Genomic DNA, 16,574 nt, shown 5'->3' on the forward strand with positions numbered 1-16,574 from the left:
AGAAGAAGGGGAAGAGATGATACAAACGATCCTCGGCAAATTCCCCAAGACTTGGACCCGCATAAATGGTGCCGTAGTGGTACCGGTCCTGACGTTCCCACAGTTGGTCGAGCCAGAAACAGAACAGGTTCCGGATCCACCCAAAGAACCGTCCGCCCCGACACGCGGTGACACGCCAGCAGTGGAACAGGAGGATCAACCCCCTGTCAGTGGTGAACCTGTCATACCCTTGGCGACTCCTAGACCACATAGGCAATCATCATGCATACCTATTGGGGTTAGGCCTACCGGTAGTGCTGAGATAGGAGACACACTAAGTAGTCAGGGACAAACACCAGAGCTACGCAGGTCCCAACGCAGCACTCGGGGACAACCCCCTCTAAGGTATAGGGAATCAAATGTATAAAGGAGAAAGAAAGAGTATTTATTGGAATGTAAATAGTTATGCGAAATGTCTGTAATGTTGTGTACAAAATGTTTTTCTTTTTCTTTGATTGTGAAAATGGACAATTGGGCCACTGGACTATGGGTGGCCAACACCTAAATTGTTCATAGTTAGCACCAGTGTGCTCGACACCCCTGAAGAAAAACCCGTCCGGCGTGCATAGAGTGGGGTCATCAATGCTCTGACGCACGCCCAGAGCCTACGTTGGGGGTTTTATCGCGGCGGGTCCCCCATGGAGCAGTGTAATGGACACCCGGCAGGGAGCCACACTGGACTCTTATAGTACTGTTTGAATTTGTAACGTTGAAGAGAATGTGCCTCCCATATTGGGATGAAATGTATGACATGTTATGTTTTGTTTCCACAGTCCGGGAGTACTGAATTTAACTAAGGGGGAGTGTGGCGCCCTAGGACCTGGTCGCCACAACAGCATTGCCCTCCCAAAGGGTTAATGCTGAGCCTGGAGGTAATTGGGAGATCCATTGGCCAGCAGGTTTAACACCCAACACAGTTCTCCCTCCGGCCAGCAGGGGGAGCTCTGAACCTGGAATTCCAGGGAGCCTTCCTCTACCTGACCAGAGGGAGGAAGTGGAGTCAGTCTGAAGGGAGTAGTGGAAGTGAACAGACGCAGAGTGAGCTGTCCTGTGAATCTGGGGCCTAGAGCTGGAGCAGCTTGGCCCAGAGAAGCAGGAATAGCTGAGAGGCAGCAGAGAGAGACTCAGACATCGGAGTCTGTGGTTGCCAGGGTATAAAATCCGCCCCTGGTAGCCGAGTCCGAAGGGCAGGAGAGCTGTAAGCCCCTGGCCCAGAAACATCCAAGGTACAGCTGCAGCATCAGGGCCCGGTGTGGACTCCAGCGGAGAAGCACCAGAGAGAGGGTCTGCGCAGCCACCTACAGAAAGAAGGGACGTGCCATCGGTCCCAGCAGCAAAGAGGGCCATTGCTGGATTCAGAGAAGCAGGGTCCTATCATCACAAAGCAAAGTACAGGAGTAGGCCTCATACTCAGCTGGCCAGAAAGATCATCCCAAGTACTTCCAGGCCGACCGGATCCCCATCACCACCTGTAACGGTCTCCCAGGACTGGACTGTTCCCAGAGTAAAAGAGGAGAAGGTAAAGAGACTGTTTGTGCCTGGTTCTTTCCTCGCCTGTCGGCCCTGCACCGTGTTAGCCACACAACACCATAGACTTTCACGGGCACCAACTGTATCCCGGGGCATCGCTCCACCTGTGGGGAGCAGTAACATCATAGCTGCCATAACATCACCCCGGAGTTCTCCCATAGCAGCGGCGGCTTAATAGCCGCATACCACAGGTGGCGTCACGAACATTAACTTCAACTCATCAGCCACATATTCAACTGACACCCACCAGGGCCACGGAGCCGGGCCCAGCCACCACTGACTACCACCGGACTAGTCCGGCCCGGCACCGGGTGTCCCCTAGCCCTGGGGTGGGCGAGTCATTGGCATCTACTGAAAAGTCTGCACAGTAAATGCCTCAATACTAGGTTGCGGCTCCTTTTGCATGAATCACTGCATCAATGCGGCCACGTGGCATGGAGGCGATCAGCCTGTGGCACTGCTGAGGTGTTATGGAAGCCCAAGTTGCTTTGATCACCGCCTTCAGCTCATCTCGTTGGCTCTGGTGTCTCAGATTCTCTATGGGGTTTGGGTCAGGTGAGTTTGCTGGCCAATCAAGCACAGTGATACTGTGGTTAGTAAATCAGTTATTGGTACTTTTGGGCAGTGTGGACAGGGGGACGTCCTGCTGGAAAATGAAATTATCATCTCCAAAAAGCTTGTCAGCAGAGGGAAGCATGAAGTGCTGTAAAGTTTCCTGGTAGACGGCTGCGCTGACTTTGGCCTTGATAAAGCACAGTGGACTTACACCAGCAGATGACATGGCTCCCCAAACCATCACTGATTGTGGAGACTTCACACCAGACCTCAGCAGCTTGGATTGTGGCCTCGCCACGCTTCCTCCAGACTCTGGGACCGCAATTTCCAAATGAAATGCAAAATTTACTTTCATCTGAAAACAACACCTTGGACACTGAGAACAGTCCAGATCTTTTTCTCCTTGGCCCAGGTAAGACGCTTCTGGCGTTGTGTCAAGCCACTCATGACCAATAGACAAGGAATGTGACACTTGTAGCCCATGTCCTGAATACGTCTGAGTGTGGTGGCTCTAGAAGCACTGACTCCAGCAGCAGTCCACTCCTTGTTGATCAACCCCAAATTTTTGACTGGCCTTTTCTTAATAATCCTATCAAGGCTGCGGTTATCCCGGTTGCTTGTGCACCTTTTTCTACCACACTTTCCTTCTACTAAAATTTCCATTAATATGCTTGGATACAGCACTCTGAACAGCCATCTTATTTAGCAATGACCTTTAGTGGCTTACCCTCCTTGTGGAGTGTGTCAATGATTGCCTTCTGGACATCTGTCACGTCAGCAGTCTTCCCCATGATTGTGTAGCCTACTGAACCAGACTAAGGGACCATTTTAAATGCTTAGGAAGCCTTTGCAGGTGTTGTGGCAATTTTAATTTTCTGAGATAATGGACTATTGGGTTTTCATTGGCTGTAAGCCATAATCATGAACAATAACAGAAAAACACTTGAAATAGATTCCTCTGTGTAATTACTCTAATACATAGGAATAGATCCCTCTGTGTAATAATATAAGAGTTTCCTTTTTGCATTGAATCACTGAAGTTAACTTTGAAGAAATGCCAATTTATTGAGATGCAATTGTATATCTTTTTGAGTTACATTACATTTTATACTCTAATCATCTCCAGAGCTGCATTCAAAATTCTGCTTGCAATTTGGGAGCAGTGCAATATGGGAGCTGTGGTGACTCCTATAGAGCCAAGAACACATCTGGAAGCAGAACAGTGAAAATTCAGGAGTCCTTCCAGCTAGCATTAACATATACATTGTTTTGTGTGGAGGGCAGAGAAATGACATGTGGTTTATAAAAAGAAAAAAAAAAAAAAAAAAAAAAAAAAGGGATGAGCGACACTTTTAAAGACTGAGGATCTGCCATAGGGATGCAGCTGATGGCATTATGTCGTTAGAGCCGATTTTGCCTGCATGTGCCATAAGTCACATGTGGCTGTAACATTATCTTGCCAGAACCTCACATTGTTATATCCGGTGCCACATCCAGCTCTGTGCCATCATTTTATATAGAGGAGAGCTGTATATAAGCAGCTCATGAAAAATAAAGTTCTGAAAAAACTGCAGTCCGATCGATAACATGCCATGAAAAACATGACAGTAACAAACAGCGTATCCTGCGGAGGCCGCCATCTGTGCCCATCGTGTGGTTACTTGTTTACGGCTACGTGTTGCACAATGAAAGGGAATTATTAACCTGATGATAACCACATGTCCCAAAAAAGTGCAGTAGGCCTCAGTAATCGAAAGTGTCCTGAAGAATTCTGTTGCCCATAGCAACCAAAAAAAAACAAAACAACTTCCAATTGTAAACATAGTAAAATGTAAAAAAGAAAACAAAAAAACAAAAACACAGTTTATTGATTTTTCTGGACCAATTATGTTCCCTTTAAGCCACTTCTTTAAAGAGCTTGTATAACAAGTTGTCTAGAATTGAAAGTGCCGCAAAAACAACAAATTTTGTACAATGTATCTGTTATTTGTAAAGTGCTGCACAATAGGTTGGCGCGATTATTATACATGACCTTTGCGCTAAGGCTGCTGGCCTATGATCGGGGTTCACAGCGTTTTGGATGCAGAGTGGTTTCACCGAGTCTGAAACATGGCGTACAGTACAGGCACAGTGGATGGGATTTCTAGAAATCCCATACCCACTGCGCTTGTTTTTCCCACAGCGTAAACTGACCTGTGGTGCGGCTTCCAGAGCCGTGGCATGTCAATTTATTGCTGCGGAGCCGTGAGTGTTCTCCGCAGGGAGAATAGAGCAAGACTGCAGTGGCCAACACACTGATCGTGGACACAAGCAGCTGTGATCTGCGAGAGCACACGCTGCCCCGCAGCAGAGGACATACTGCATCCAGGACACAGTATGTCCAGATCATGGACAGGTACCATAAGGGTATGTGCACACGCTAAAGGGAACCTGTCACGTCCAATATGCACCCAGAGCCACGAGCAGTTCTGGGTGCATATTACTATTCCCTGCATACACTATCATAGATAAAGGGATCTTTAGAAGAAGTATTACTAAAGATCATTTATCGTATGCTAATGGAGGGGGGACTAGTCTCAAGGGCATTGCTTCCCTTGCTATTCGGCTCCATTAACATATTAGTATGCCCCTGCGTGTGTGCTAACATGCTAGTGAATGCGCAGCGTCAGAGGATGATCTCACTCACCTCTTCACCACCAATGCTGGATTTCGGCTCAGTGCGCGTGACCCCAGAGTTTCGGTCATGCGTACTACTTCAGTTTGAAGCCAGGATGCGCACACCCGGCTTCATAGTGCGCATGAGCCAAACTCCAGAATCATGCGCACTGAGCCGAAATCCAGCGTCGGGCGGTGATAGCAGCGGAGAGGTGAGTGAGATCATCCTCTGATGCTGCACATTCATTAGCACACCCACAGGGGCGTACTAACATGTTAACGGATCCAACTAGCCAGTGGAACTAACGCCCAGAGGACTAGTCCCTGAGCTCATTAGCATACGATAAAAGATCTTTATAAATACTTTTTCTATAGATCTCTTTATCTATGCTAGTGTACACAGGGACAGTTAGGGTACCTTCACACTTAGCGATGCAGCAGCGATCCGACCAGCGATCTGACCTGGTCAGGATCGCTGCTGCATCGCTACATGGTCGCTGGTGAGCTGTCAAACAGGCAGATCTCACCAGCGACCAGTGAACAGCCCCCAGCCAGCAGCGACGTGCAAGCGACGCTGCGCTTGCACGGAGCCGCCGTCTGGAAGCTGCGGAGACTGGTAACTAAGGTAAACATCAGGTATGGTTACCCGATGTTTACATTAGTTACCAGCGCACACCGCTTAGCTTTGTGTGCAGTGAGCAGGGAGCCGCGCACACTGAGCGCTGGCTCCTTGCTCTCCTAGCTGCTGTACACATCGGGTTAATTAACCCGATGTGTACAGCAGCTACATGTGCAGAGAGCCGGAGCCGGCAGCACAGGCAGCGTGAGAGCTGCAGAGGCTGGTAACTAAGGTAAATATCGGGTAACCACCTTGGTTACCCGATGTTTATCTTGGTTACAAGCTTACCTCAGCTGTCAGACGCCGGCTCCTGCTCCCTGCTCGCTTCATTTGTCGCTCTCTCGCTGTCACACACAGCGATCTGTGTGTCACAGTGGGAGAGCGGCTTTGAAGAAAACGAACCAGGGCTGTGTGTAACGAGCAGCGATCTCGCAGCAGGGGCCAGATCGCTGCTCAGTGTCACACACAGCGAGATCGCTAATGAGGTCACTGCTGCGTCACAAAAAGCGTGACTCGGCAGCGAGCTCGCTGTGTGTGAAGCACCCCTTAGGCAGGGATTAGCAATATGCACACAGAACTGCTCGTGGTTTTGGCTGCATATTGGACCTGAGAGGTTCCCTTTAAGTATTTGATGCAGAAATTTCTGCATCCCGACAGGAGAAACATTTTGCCACAGATTTTTTCCATTCTAGACTATCATTTCTCTTGCAGAGACACTAGTACTCAATGGGAGAACGCAGCGTCCATGCCCACGATCATGATTCTGGATGCAGGGGATGTTCACCTGTTGATAAAACTCGCATCTCTGCAATCATAAAATTGACATACTGCTGCTCAGTAAGTCGCATTGCAGGTCAGTTTACACTGCAGGAAAAAAAAAACAAAAACCCACACACACAAAATCTGCATCAAAACCACAATTCTTTCTGCACCAAAACACGGAGAAACTTCAGGATTCCTATTGACTTTGCTGGTATAAGGATTCCTTTCAAAGTTGCAACAACAAATTGGTACAAAAGAAATATATATATTATACACACACACACACACACACACACACACACACACACACACACACACACACACACACACACACACACACACACACACACACACACACACACACACACACACACACACACACACACACACACACACACACACACACACACACACACACACACACACACACACAGCCTAAGCCAATGGCTAAAATTTAGGTGTTTGAGCCTGAAGGTACCCAGAGTACATAAAAAGTTAGTACCCCCAGAGCTACATGGGGGTCTTTCATTGCAATCTAGTTATCAGATCAGACATCATAATGCGCTACTACAATAATGCAGCCAAAACCCTAACAAATTATAGGGTGAAGTAGTGGTTGAGGGACCCCTGGTGCAGACTTTTAGGGCCCAGGAGCTTTAAGTTAGGTCCCAGGGGACACTGGGATCCCCACCACACCCCAGATAACACTTTACAAATCTCCTGCAGAACAGAGATTCATTAATCCCAACACACAGCAGTGTAGAACTACTAGGCACAGCATTCATCAAGTCTCCAGATTGGAGGAACCATTACTGGTCAGTAATTCACCTTCTCATCTTGTGGAGAGAGCTGAGGTGTCCGGATTGGAGCATGAGGGATCGTGTCATCCTTCCCTCTGTTTGGGGGCAGAGGATGGAGGGGAATCCCAGCACACAGCTCCTGCAGACTGATCATCATGAGGCTTCAGAGCCAACAGGTCAAATGGACTCACCCTGGACGCCTGGGGTTAACAATCAGGTAGCCCTGACCCACCCACAACTGTTCCGCTGCCTCATTGGTCAATACCTTTCCCCAAATTAATGTGTTACCTGAGCCACTCCTACAGACACTGCACCTTCCCCAGGCTTTACAGACACCTGATTAGGCTGCTTTCACACATCAGTTTTTTGGCATCAGGCACAATCCGGCGAAAAACGGATCAGTTTGTTCCCCATAGTCTTGTATTAGCGCCGGATTGTGCCACATGGTGTTGCGTTTCATCTGGCGTGCACCGGATCCGGCAAAAGTTGACTGTGCTGCCGCTGGACAGGACGCACCATGTATGGCCTTTTCGCACATCACTTTTTGCCATCATGAGGAATCCGGCGTTTTTTGGAAAAAAAAAACAAAAAACAAAACGGATTTGGTGCTGGATTTATTTTTCCCTCATAGTGTTGTTGTTGAGCCGCATTGTGCTGCATGACCTTGCGTTTTGATCCGGCATGCGGCAAAATGTGTCTGTGTGTCCGCCAGAAGGAACGCAGCATGCAACATTTTTTGTATCCAGCAAAAAAACGGATTGTGACGGATCCAGAGATGTCCGTTTTTTTACAATGGTAGCGTATGGGCGCTGGATCCGTCACCATCCGTAAAAAAAACGGAATCAGGCGAAGGATCCATTTTTTGTTTCTGGGCATGCCCAGAATATAAATGCACTTCTGGAAATAAAAAACAAACAAATAAAAAACTCTCTCGCTGGAAGGGGAAAAATGAAATTGGTCCGTTTTTTTGCCTGATCCGTCACACCAGTTTTGTCACAATCTGCAATGGATCCGTCGCATCAGGCACAATCCGGTTTGTGCCTGAAGAAAAAAAAATGTGAAAAAGTAAAGTTTTTTTGGTGAAAAACAAAAAAAACGGCGCCGTCTGGCGTGTTGTATAATGGAAGCCTTTGGGCGCCAGATCCATCGTAATATGGCAAAAAATGCAATACAGCGACGGATTGCGTTTTTTTTTAAACTGAGCATGCTCAGTATCACAATGGATCCGTCGAAAAACGGAAGAAACGGATGGAAAAAACTGATGTGACGGATCCGTCGCATCAGTTTTTTCACCAGATTGTGCCTGATGCCAAAAAACTGATGTGTGAAAGCAGCCTTAGGCTATGTGTCCACGCTGCGGAAAAAATGCGCAGATTTTGCCACGGATTTCTCGCGGAAAAGCCGCGGATTTCCCGAAAATCTGCAGCTCAGGCACTTCCCAGCCATTTCTATGGCATTTTGGAAATGCTGTGCCCATGCTGCGGATTTTTCCACAGCGGATTTCGTGCGGATTTTGATGCAGAAAAATCCGCAGCTACATTCTCCCGTGGACACATAACCTTAGGCTATGTGCGCACTAGAAATGTGAAGTTTCTCAAGAAAATTTCTTGAGAAACTTCTGGGAGTGAAAGATTTCCGGACCTCCGGAAAAAATCCGCACCAAATCCGCATGCGGATTTGCTGCGGATTAGCCGCGGAATAGCCGCGGAATTGCCGCGATTTTCCCGCGGGTGGTTCCCTGCGGATTTTTGCAGGCTGTACTGCCGAAATCCGCAGGGTACCTGCGGAAATAATGGACATGTTCATTTTCTCAAGAAAGTTTCTCGAGAAATTCTTCTCGCGGAAATTTCTTGAGAAAAATCCGCACCAGTGCGCACAGCTATTTTTTTTTACCATAGAATTTGCTGGGAAATGTCTGCACAAAGATTGCAGACATTTCTCAAGAAATTTCCGCGGCAAATCCGCGGGTAAATCCGTGGGTAAAAAGCTCTAGTGCGCACATAGCCTTAGATGCGTTACCTTCCTGTTTGAAAATTCATTATTTTTTGTCAAATTTACAAAACAAAAATCACTAAAAAGCCCATTAAAACCGCATTATATCCTGCACCTGTCATTCCACCCTTAAAGAGGGGTTATTCACATTTGGGGACAAATTATTCTTTTTTGCTTCAAAATCATTTTTGAAATTTGCATTTGTGACGCCCTGGGCAAGCCAGGGGTCACAGGTCATCACACCACCACACCCTACACCCCAGTTAGGAACATCTAAGCTAACCCAAAAATCCTTGTTGCCTTCCTCCAGGAGCTGGTGTCCACACCAGGGGGTGGGCCAGGCGGTTGGCTCCACCCACCGAGGAGTTCACAGCTCTGGAGGCAGGAAGAACCAGGCAGTTAAGCTAGGGAAGTGAAGGAGTAAACAAGTAGAACAGTGAGGGAAGTGAAAGTAGAAGGAAGTGAAGTGGTAGAGGAGCTTGAGTAAAGGAGTAAAAGTGACAGTAGCAAAGCCTGAAGTTAGTCCGGGTGTGTGCCCCGGGCTGAGAGACAGCAAGGTCAGCAGACGGCGGTGATTGTCCGCAGGGGTGACTGCTTGGAGGTTGCTGGAAGGACCGCGGACGGGTAGTGGCCCGGCGGTCTGGAGCAGTATACGAAGAACAGTCAGCACCAGGGCAGGGGCCTCTCGGACCCCGGCAAGGCTAGGAGTCGCCATAATTTGCCAAATCCGTCAGTGAAGGGGACGTCTGTCTCCCAACAACCAAGTCCCGATTGAACCCATACCCCGCACCTCGGCTGAGGTAGCGCCGGGTTGTTGCTGTAAGGCAGCGCCCAAGGCCAAGACACCGCGGGACCCGCCGCCCAGATCCCTGACAGTGGGCAGCGTCCAGAATGTCCCGCGGGGCCCGACCCGTGCGCCGGAGCTCGCAGCAGCGCCATATTGGGATAGGGAGCCGGTACCGCTGGGCCTGGAGATCGGTGAAAGAGAGAGGAAGAAGGCCGAGTTGGTGGCCCGAGCGATTAGAGAGAAGGAGAATCTCCACCAGGCCACATTCCGTGTCCGGGGCCCACTGTACGAGGGGCAGGTGAGGCGGTTTGATGTCCGCCGGGGCTATGGGTTTATATATGAACCGGGCCTGGAGGCCGAAGTGTTTGTAGCCCGGCGGGATGTGAATGCCCACCTGCCTGAAGAGCATCCCGGCCGTAACCTAATGCCGGGCGACATTGTGCAGTACACCCGGCACTGTGGAGAGAGGGGGTGGTTTGCCCTGGACGCAAAACTAAGGGGCAGCCAGGAGAGCCGAGTGGGTTCTGCACCCCCTCCCTTGGATGAAGCCGACTACCCGGAGTAGGGCAGCGGATGCCCGCTGCAGCAGTCCCCGTTGGGACCACCACTGAGGTGTTTGTTTGGAAAAGTTTGAAAAATGATAAATAAGTAAATGATTACCGAACAGTTACCTGATTTACCGTGATTTGGAAAACCGGCCGTTGCCGGCACCGTTGTCCCCGTGGGGACCGTTTAAAAAGTTTGCATGGAGAACTTTCCATGGACAAGCCCGTGAACTTGCAGGGCAACCACAAACGTTAAGTGGAATGTAAATACGTTGTTTACCGTTACCGTTTCCGTATTGCCGCCTCCAGAGAGGCAGGTTGGAGGGAGGGCCCGCAGTAGAGCCGGCTGGGGCCCAGCCACCACAGGGACCGGTGGCTACCCTCTGGAGGGGAAGGACAAATCCCGCTCGGGTGACTTGTGCTGGACTTGGGTCAAGGGGTGCTGCCTGGGTTTTAGGGGCAGCATCAGGGCCAGGTTGCTTGGGTGGGAGAGAGCGGAAACCGTAACCGTGAACCGTTTGCAACGTTAAAGAAATGTGCTTCCCGTTATGGGATGATTTTATAAAATGTAAATATGTTACCGTTTTACCTTTTTCTTATGCATTTACAGAAAATAAAACCGGTGTTGGACGGGCAGCCCGCGGACGGTCTGCATTTTGCTAAGGGGGAATGTGACGCCCTGGGCAAGCCAGGGGTCACAGGTCATCACACCACCACACCCTACACCCCAGTTAGGAACATCTAAGCTAACCCAAAAATCCTTGTTGCCTTCCTCCAGGAGCTGGTGTCCACACCAGGGGGTGGGCCAGGCGGTTGGCTCCACCCACCGAGGAGTTCACAGCTCTGGAGGCGGGAAGAACCAGGCAGTTAAGCTAGGGAAGTGAAGGAGTAAACAAGTAGAACAGTGAGGGAAGTGAAAGTACAAGGAAGTGAAGTGGTAGAGGAGCTTGAGTAAAGAGTAAAAGTGACAGTAGCAAAGCCTGAAGTTAGTCCGGGTGTGTGCCCCGGGCTGAGAGACAGCAAGGTCAGCAGACGGCGGTGATTGTCCGCAGGGGTGATTGCTCGGAGGTTGCTGGAAGGACCGCGGACGGGTAGTGGCCCGGCGGTCTGGAGCAGTATACGAAGAACAGTCAGCACCAGGGCAGGGGCCTCTCGGACCCCGGCAAGGCTAGGAGTCGCCATAATTTGCCAAATCCGTCAGTGAAGGGGACGTCTGTCTCCCAACAACCAAGTCCCGATTGAAGGCAACAGTCCGACCGTTACGGAGAGACACCGCCACCGCCAGGGCACCAGTTTCTCAGGGCCAGCGCCTGCGGGCAAAGTAGGGCTCCTCCGGCCCATATCCAAGCCGGGGAGCGGGTTACTGGTGGGAACACATCGCAACCATCATCAACATAGGTGCAGGACAGAGGGACCGTCACCGTCACCTACTGGGGAAAGCAAGTGCAGCCGTTCGTGGGAACCGTCTTTCCAGCCGTGTGTTTTACCGAGAACTGTGTCAAAGTCTCAGGCTGAGTGAGTACCACAGTGCCGCAAGGCACAGCGCTGCCCCCGCGTCCCTGCGCCCACCAAGCCCTGCATCTCCCACCTCATCACTGGGCCCCGGGATCACCAACCCCTATCCACGGAGGGGCAACACAACAACTGGCTGCTCCATACCATCACTCCCGGGATCCCCATACAGAGCAGCGGTGGTGTCAACAAATCACCACAACCGTGGGTGGCGTCACGGACAATAAACTATCCCAAATCCCAATCCCCTTTCACTCACGGGCGAGGAGCGCCGCTAGAGTCCCCGGGATCCGGCCCATCGCTCGAGCCACCGAGCAGCAGCAGGCCGCAGCAGCCGCGGCAGCCGGACCCGAGCAGTGGGAGAGCGCGGCGTCCCCTCCTCCGCTCGCGACACATTCATTAAAATATTTTGCATCGTTTCACTTTTACAGGTTTTTTGTTTCTCTGACTTGAAAAAAAACACCTAAACAAATAGAGAAAAAAAGATACAAATTCATCATTCAGAAGGCGCTCACTGCCAGCAATAGACAGTGCAAAACAGAGGCTTTACAGTGCAAAAATGATTTTTATCCCCAAATAAATGTATTTAACCCCTTTATGACCTTGGACGTACTTATACATCCAAGGTCGTATCTGTCCCATTGATCAGATCTGCTGATCTGATCAACCAATGTGTGCAGCTAACAGGCGCGAGTGGATCGAAGATGCACCCACGCCTGTTAACTAGTTAGATTGCGCTGTCAAGTTCTGACTGCGCAATCTAAGTGCGCTGGCGGGGATTGCACCATTTTCTGCCGCCATTGGTGGCTCCATGACGCGATCAAGGGGCATCCTTGGATTGTAAAGACAACAGGGGGTCAGCTGATGACCCCTGTTGCTGTCATGATGTGCTTCCTGTGAATGCTGGCAGAGCGTCGGCATTCACAAGAGAACAGCATTTCTTCTGATCAGAGCGATTCTGAAGTATCGCTCTGATCAGCAGAAGTGATCGGAGTGTATCAGCAAGTCTACTAAAATCAATAAAAAGTTTTATAAAACAGTTTTAAAAAATATTAAAAAATTAAAACAAAACTAAGGCTGAGGCCACACGGGGATTAGTGCGAGTCCTCAATTGACACTCTGCTCATGCTGGCACCACAGCGGGAGCCGAGTGTCATGCAAGTGTCATGTGACTGTGGTCCAATCGTGCGATCAGACCACAGCTGCGGAGGGGAGGGAGGGATTTTTCTCCATATCTACTCCGTTGCCCGCTGATGTTAGAATTGCACTGCACTCGCGGTACACCGATGTAATGCGAGTGCAATGTGATATTTCTCTCACCCCATAGAATGTTTCTATTCATTGACAGCAAGCAATGATTGTTGAGAATAGGGCATGAAGTTCAAGAGCAGCTGCTTGCAGTGCAGATCTGTGTCCAGCAGAGGGCACTGCACCGTCGCAATCCATGCAGTGAGTGGGCGGAGTCATTATCCACGTGTTGGGCATTTAATTTAAAGTGACAACAGCCTCGGAAAGAGTCATGAAATTGACAGCCCGGCCGCCTCCAAGTGAGAGAGGATTCAGCATCTCAAGGAGGAAGGAGCCGAGGACCAGAGCATCTTCAGAGAGTCTCAAGTCAAGATCAGACGAGGAATAGGATCAGGATCACATTCATCTTCACTTAGAATTCATAATCTACAGCCCTTTATAATCTGCTAGTGTGCAATATATGGGATTATACATCCAATTATTGCTGCTGGGACTAAAAATCTGGAAAAATCTTCTGATTTCAAGGGGTGGAGCAGAAGCTGACATCAGAGCTGCAGGAGTCGTTGACATGTGTAGATAGAGTCATCCACTGGATAAGAGGGGGCAAGGGAGGTATCCTCAGAGATGGGAATACCTGTCCTCACTGCTGGACATGTCTGACTGAGGAGCTCAGTGCAGAGACTGGGGCCTGGGACAGGCTGTGCAGGGCCATTCTCATCAGATCATCACCCCCATCATCTGGGACCTATCTCCTGCCATGCAGGGTATCACAATCATTGTGCTCCTGGAATGGATCGTCTCAGTGCACACAGGTAAGGATGGGGGGCACTCACAGGTATGTGTGGGAGGGGGGCATCTTATCATACACTGAGAGTGGACCTGGGATTTGTAGTGCAACAAACAGTTAATTAAATCAATTAGATTACATTTTATAGCATCTACAATTCTATATGAACAGAATAGATCACTTTATTTTTCTGCTACAATCTTGCAGTCCTGCTGGGTTTTGCATGTAGATAAGTGTGATGGATAGATTGATAATGGGGTCTATAGACAGATCTAACCAGTTAAGATACAGATTTTTTTTCCCTAAAGTATTATTTTTTAAAAAAATGATATATTATATGTATATATAATATATTTTTATATATATATATATATATATATATATATATATATATATACATTTTTTTTTTATTTTGTTTTATTTTTTGTAAGACTCAGCTGTTGCAGAACTTCTTGGTCAAAGAAACTGTAATGTGTTTGTCCCAGCTCTCTGTGTGATGGACAGCCTTGTGGTCAGGGTGCAAACTGTCATTGCATTTTTATTAAGGGCTTCTTGATAGCTTTCCCTATTTCCATAGATCAGTTGGCTCCAAGTTGGTTGTAACAGCCAAGAAAATGTGACACATAATCAATACAGCGGAAATCATCGAATGTTCCACTGTTCAGATCCCACAGACCACAGATAGAGTGTGTATTGATAATGTATCAGATGGTGGTCTCACTGCAGATCAGATATATCCTCCTAAATAGTAATGATGTAGCTCCAAAATATCTCTGACATTCCTTCCCCCTCCCCCCAAGAATAATTGATTGTCAGTCACCCAGTATGCACTCACCACTCTTTGAACGCTGCCAATAAATTTGTAATTCAGGAATCTGGGAAACTTAGTGTATTAGGATAAGTAATATTATGTCTATACTCATGTCTCCAGCAGCAGAATAGTGAGTGCAGCTCTGGAAAATAATAGAGGATGTAACGCAGGATCAGTACAGGATAAGTAATGTAATGTATGTACACAGCAACTGCACCAGCAGAATAGTGAGTGCAGCTCTGGAGTATAATACAGGATGTAACTCAGAATCAGGATAAGTAATGCAATGCATGTACAGAGTGACTGCACCAGCAGAATAGTGAGTGCAGCTCTGGAGTATAATACAGGCTGTAACTCCGGATCAGTGGAGGATAAATAATGTAATGTATGTACTCAGTGACTGCACCAGCAGAATAGTGAGTGCAGCTCTGGAGGATAATACAGGCGGTAACTCAGGATCAGTGCAGGATAAATAATGTAATGAATGTACACAGTGACTGCACCAGCAGAATAGTGAGTGCAGCTCTGGAGTATAATACAGGATGTAACTCAGGATCAGTACAGGATAAGTAATGTAATGTATTTACACAGCAACTCCAGCAGCAGAATAATGAATGCAGCTCCAGAGTATAATACTGTATATAACTCAGGATCAGTAGAGGATAAATAATGTAATATATGTATACAGTTATTCCACCAGCAGAATAGTGAGTGCAGCTCTGGAGTATAATACAGCATGTAACTCAGAATCAATACAGGATAAGTAATGTAATGTATGTACACAGTGACTGCACCAGCAGAATAGTGAATTCAACTCTGGAGTATAATACTGGATATAACTTAGGCCAGTTCAGGCTAAGTCATTTACCTTATGATACAGAGCTCGCTGCTGCACAGTTTTTAGCAATAGATTACTGATTACAGAGAATTGGCCTTCCAATCTCGCACATGTTTGGACGACACGTTGAGAGCCTGGAAGATGATTGTAGATTGTTTCCAATTTTTCCGGCTCTTTTCATATAAGGGATTGATTAATAAAATGTAATTGTAAGCAATGGCAAACATTTTTGTTAATTATTTACACTTTGCTCTTAACCATTTTAAAGGGCCAGTACACCTAAAATCAGCAATTTATAATAATGCTGGGGGTTATAAAAGATAAATGGCTATAATCAGTCACACCTACAGATGTAAATAATGCACTGGTGGAGATCAGCAAAAGTAAAGAAGTAGTCACCATGGAGCATCTTCTATGCCAAAATTACTAATGGCTAATAATAGAGAACAGAAGTCACATTACGATAGTGGTACACTGTGTTATCTGTTAGATTTACTCATATCCCCACTGCAGGATATTTTGCAATAGTGTGTCTCCTGCACCCATGTCCTGTTATAAAAGGTACAATAGGATAAAGAGTTGCACACAAGTTACAATGTATATGGAAATAATGAAAAGCAAAACTGCTATGGGAATACAAGACTGAAAAATACAATGAACCATCTGAAAAAGTGAAAAACATGAAAATTGAAATATGCATAACTGCTATGAATAATAGGAATATAAGAGATGTTTAGCCATTGTATTGATCAATGCAAAAGAGCCCCAAACCAACGCCAAGGTAATCTCTATTTAGGGTCTATCTAGGATATTTTGCAATAGTGTCCGGCTTCTGCACCCATGTTCTGTTATAAAAGGTGTCTGTCTGCAGGAGAATCCGGCCTCAGGTGTTCAATGTTCCTGCAGCGCCCCCGCGGGAGACACAAAGCATTACACATTTCCTATTAAAATACTTAGGGGTACTTTGCACGCTGCGACATCGCAAGCCGATGCTGCGATGCCGAGCGCGATAGTCTCCGCCCCCGTCGCAGCTGCGATATCCTTGTGATAGCTGCCGTAGCGAACATTATCGCTACGGCAGCTTCACATGGACT

General features: G+C 47.9%; 2 protein-coding genes across 3 annotated transcripts in view; one reads left to right on the forward strand and one right to left on the reverse strand.

Annotated features, from left to right (window-relative positions):
- The window catches only part of UROC1 (urocanate hydratase 1), a 29,059-nt gene extending 21,941 nt beyond the window's left edge, over positions 1-7,118 (reverse strand). The window contains exon 1 of the mRNA XM_075320750.1: positions 6,989-7,118. Coding sequence (XP_075176865.1) covers positions 6,989-7,117 — 129 coding nt within the window. The 5' untranslated portion in view covers position 7,118. The remainder of the gene's footprint in view (positions 1-6,988) is intronic.
- The window catches only part of LOC142249725 (netrin-4-like), a 99,939-nt gene that overhangs the window by 30,801 nt on the left and 52,564 nt on the right, over positions 1-16,574 (forward strand). Inside the window, exon 1 of one of the 2 annotated variants that reach the window (XM_075321548.1) lies at positions 13,315-13,856. The exons of the other annotated variant lie outside the window; for it this stretch is intronic. Within the exon in view, the coding sequence (XP_075177663.1) occupies positions 13,802-13,856 (55 nt within the window). The 5' untranslated portion in view covers positions 13,315-13,801. Of the gene's footprint in view, positions 1-13,314; positions 13,857-16,574 lie in introns of those variants that run through there. 2 annotated transcript variants of the gene reach the window in all.

Source organism: Anomaloglossus baeobatrachus, chromosome 8 (assembly GCF_048569485.1).
Source record: "Anomaloglossus baeobatrachus isolate aAnoBae1 chromosome 8, aAnoBae1.hap1, whole genome shotgun sequence".
In the NCBI taxonomy this organism is placed as follows: Eukaryota; Metazoa; Chordata; class Amphibia; order Anura; family Aromobatidae; genus Anomaloglossus; species Anomaloglossus baeobatrachus.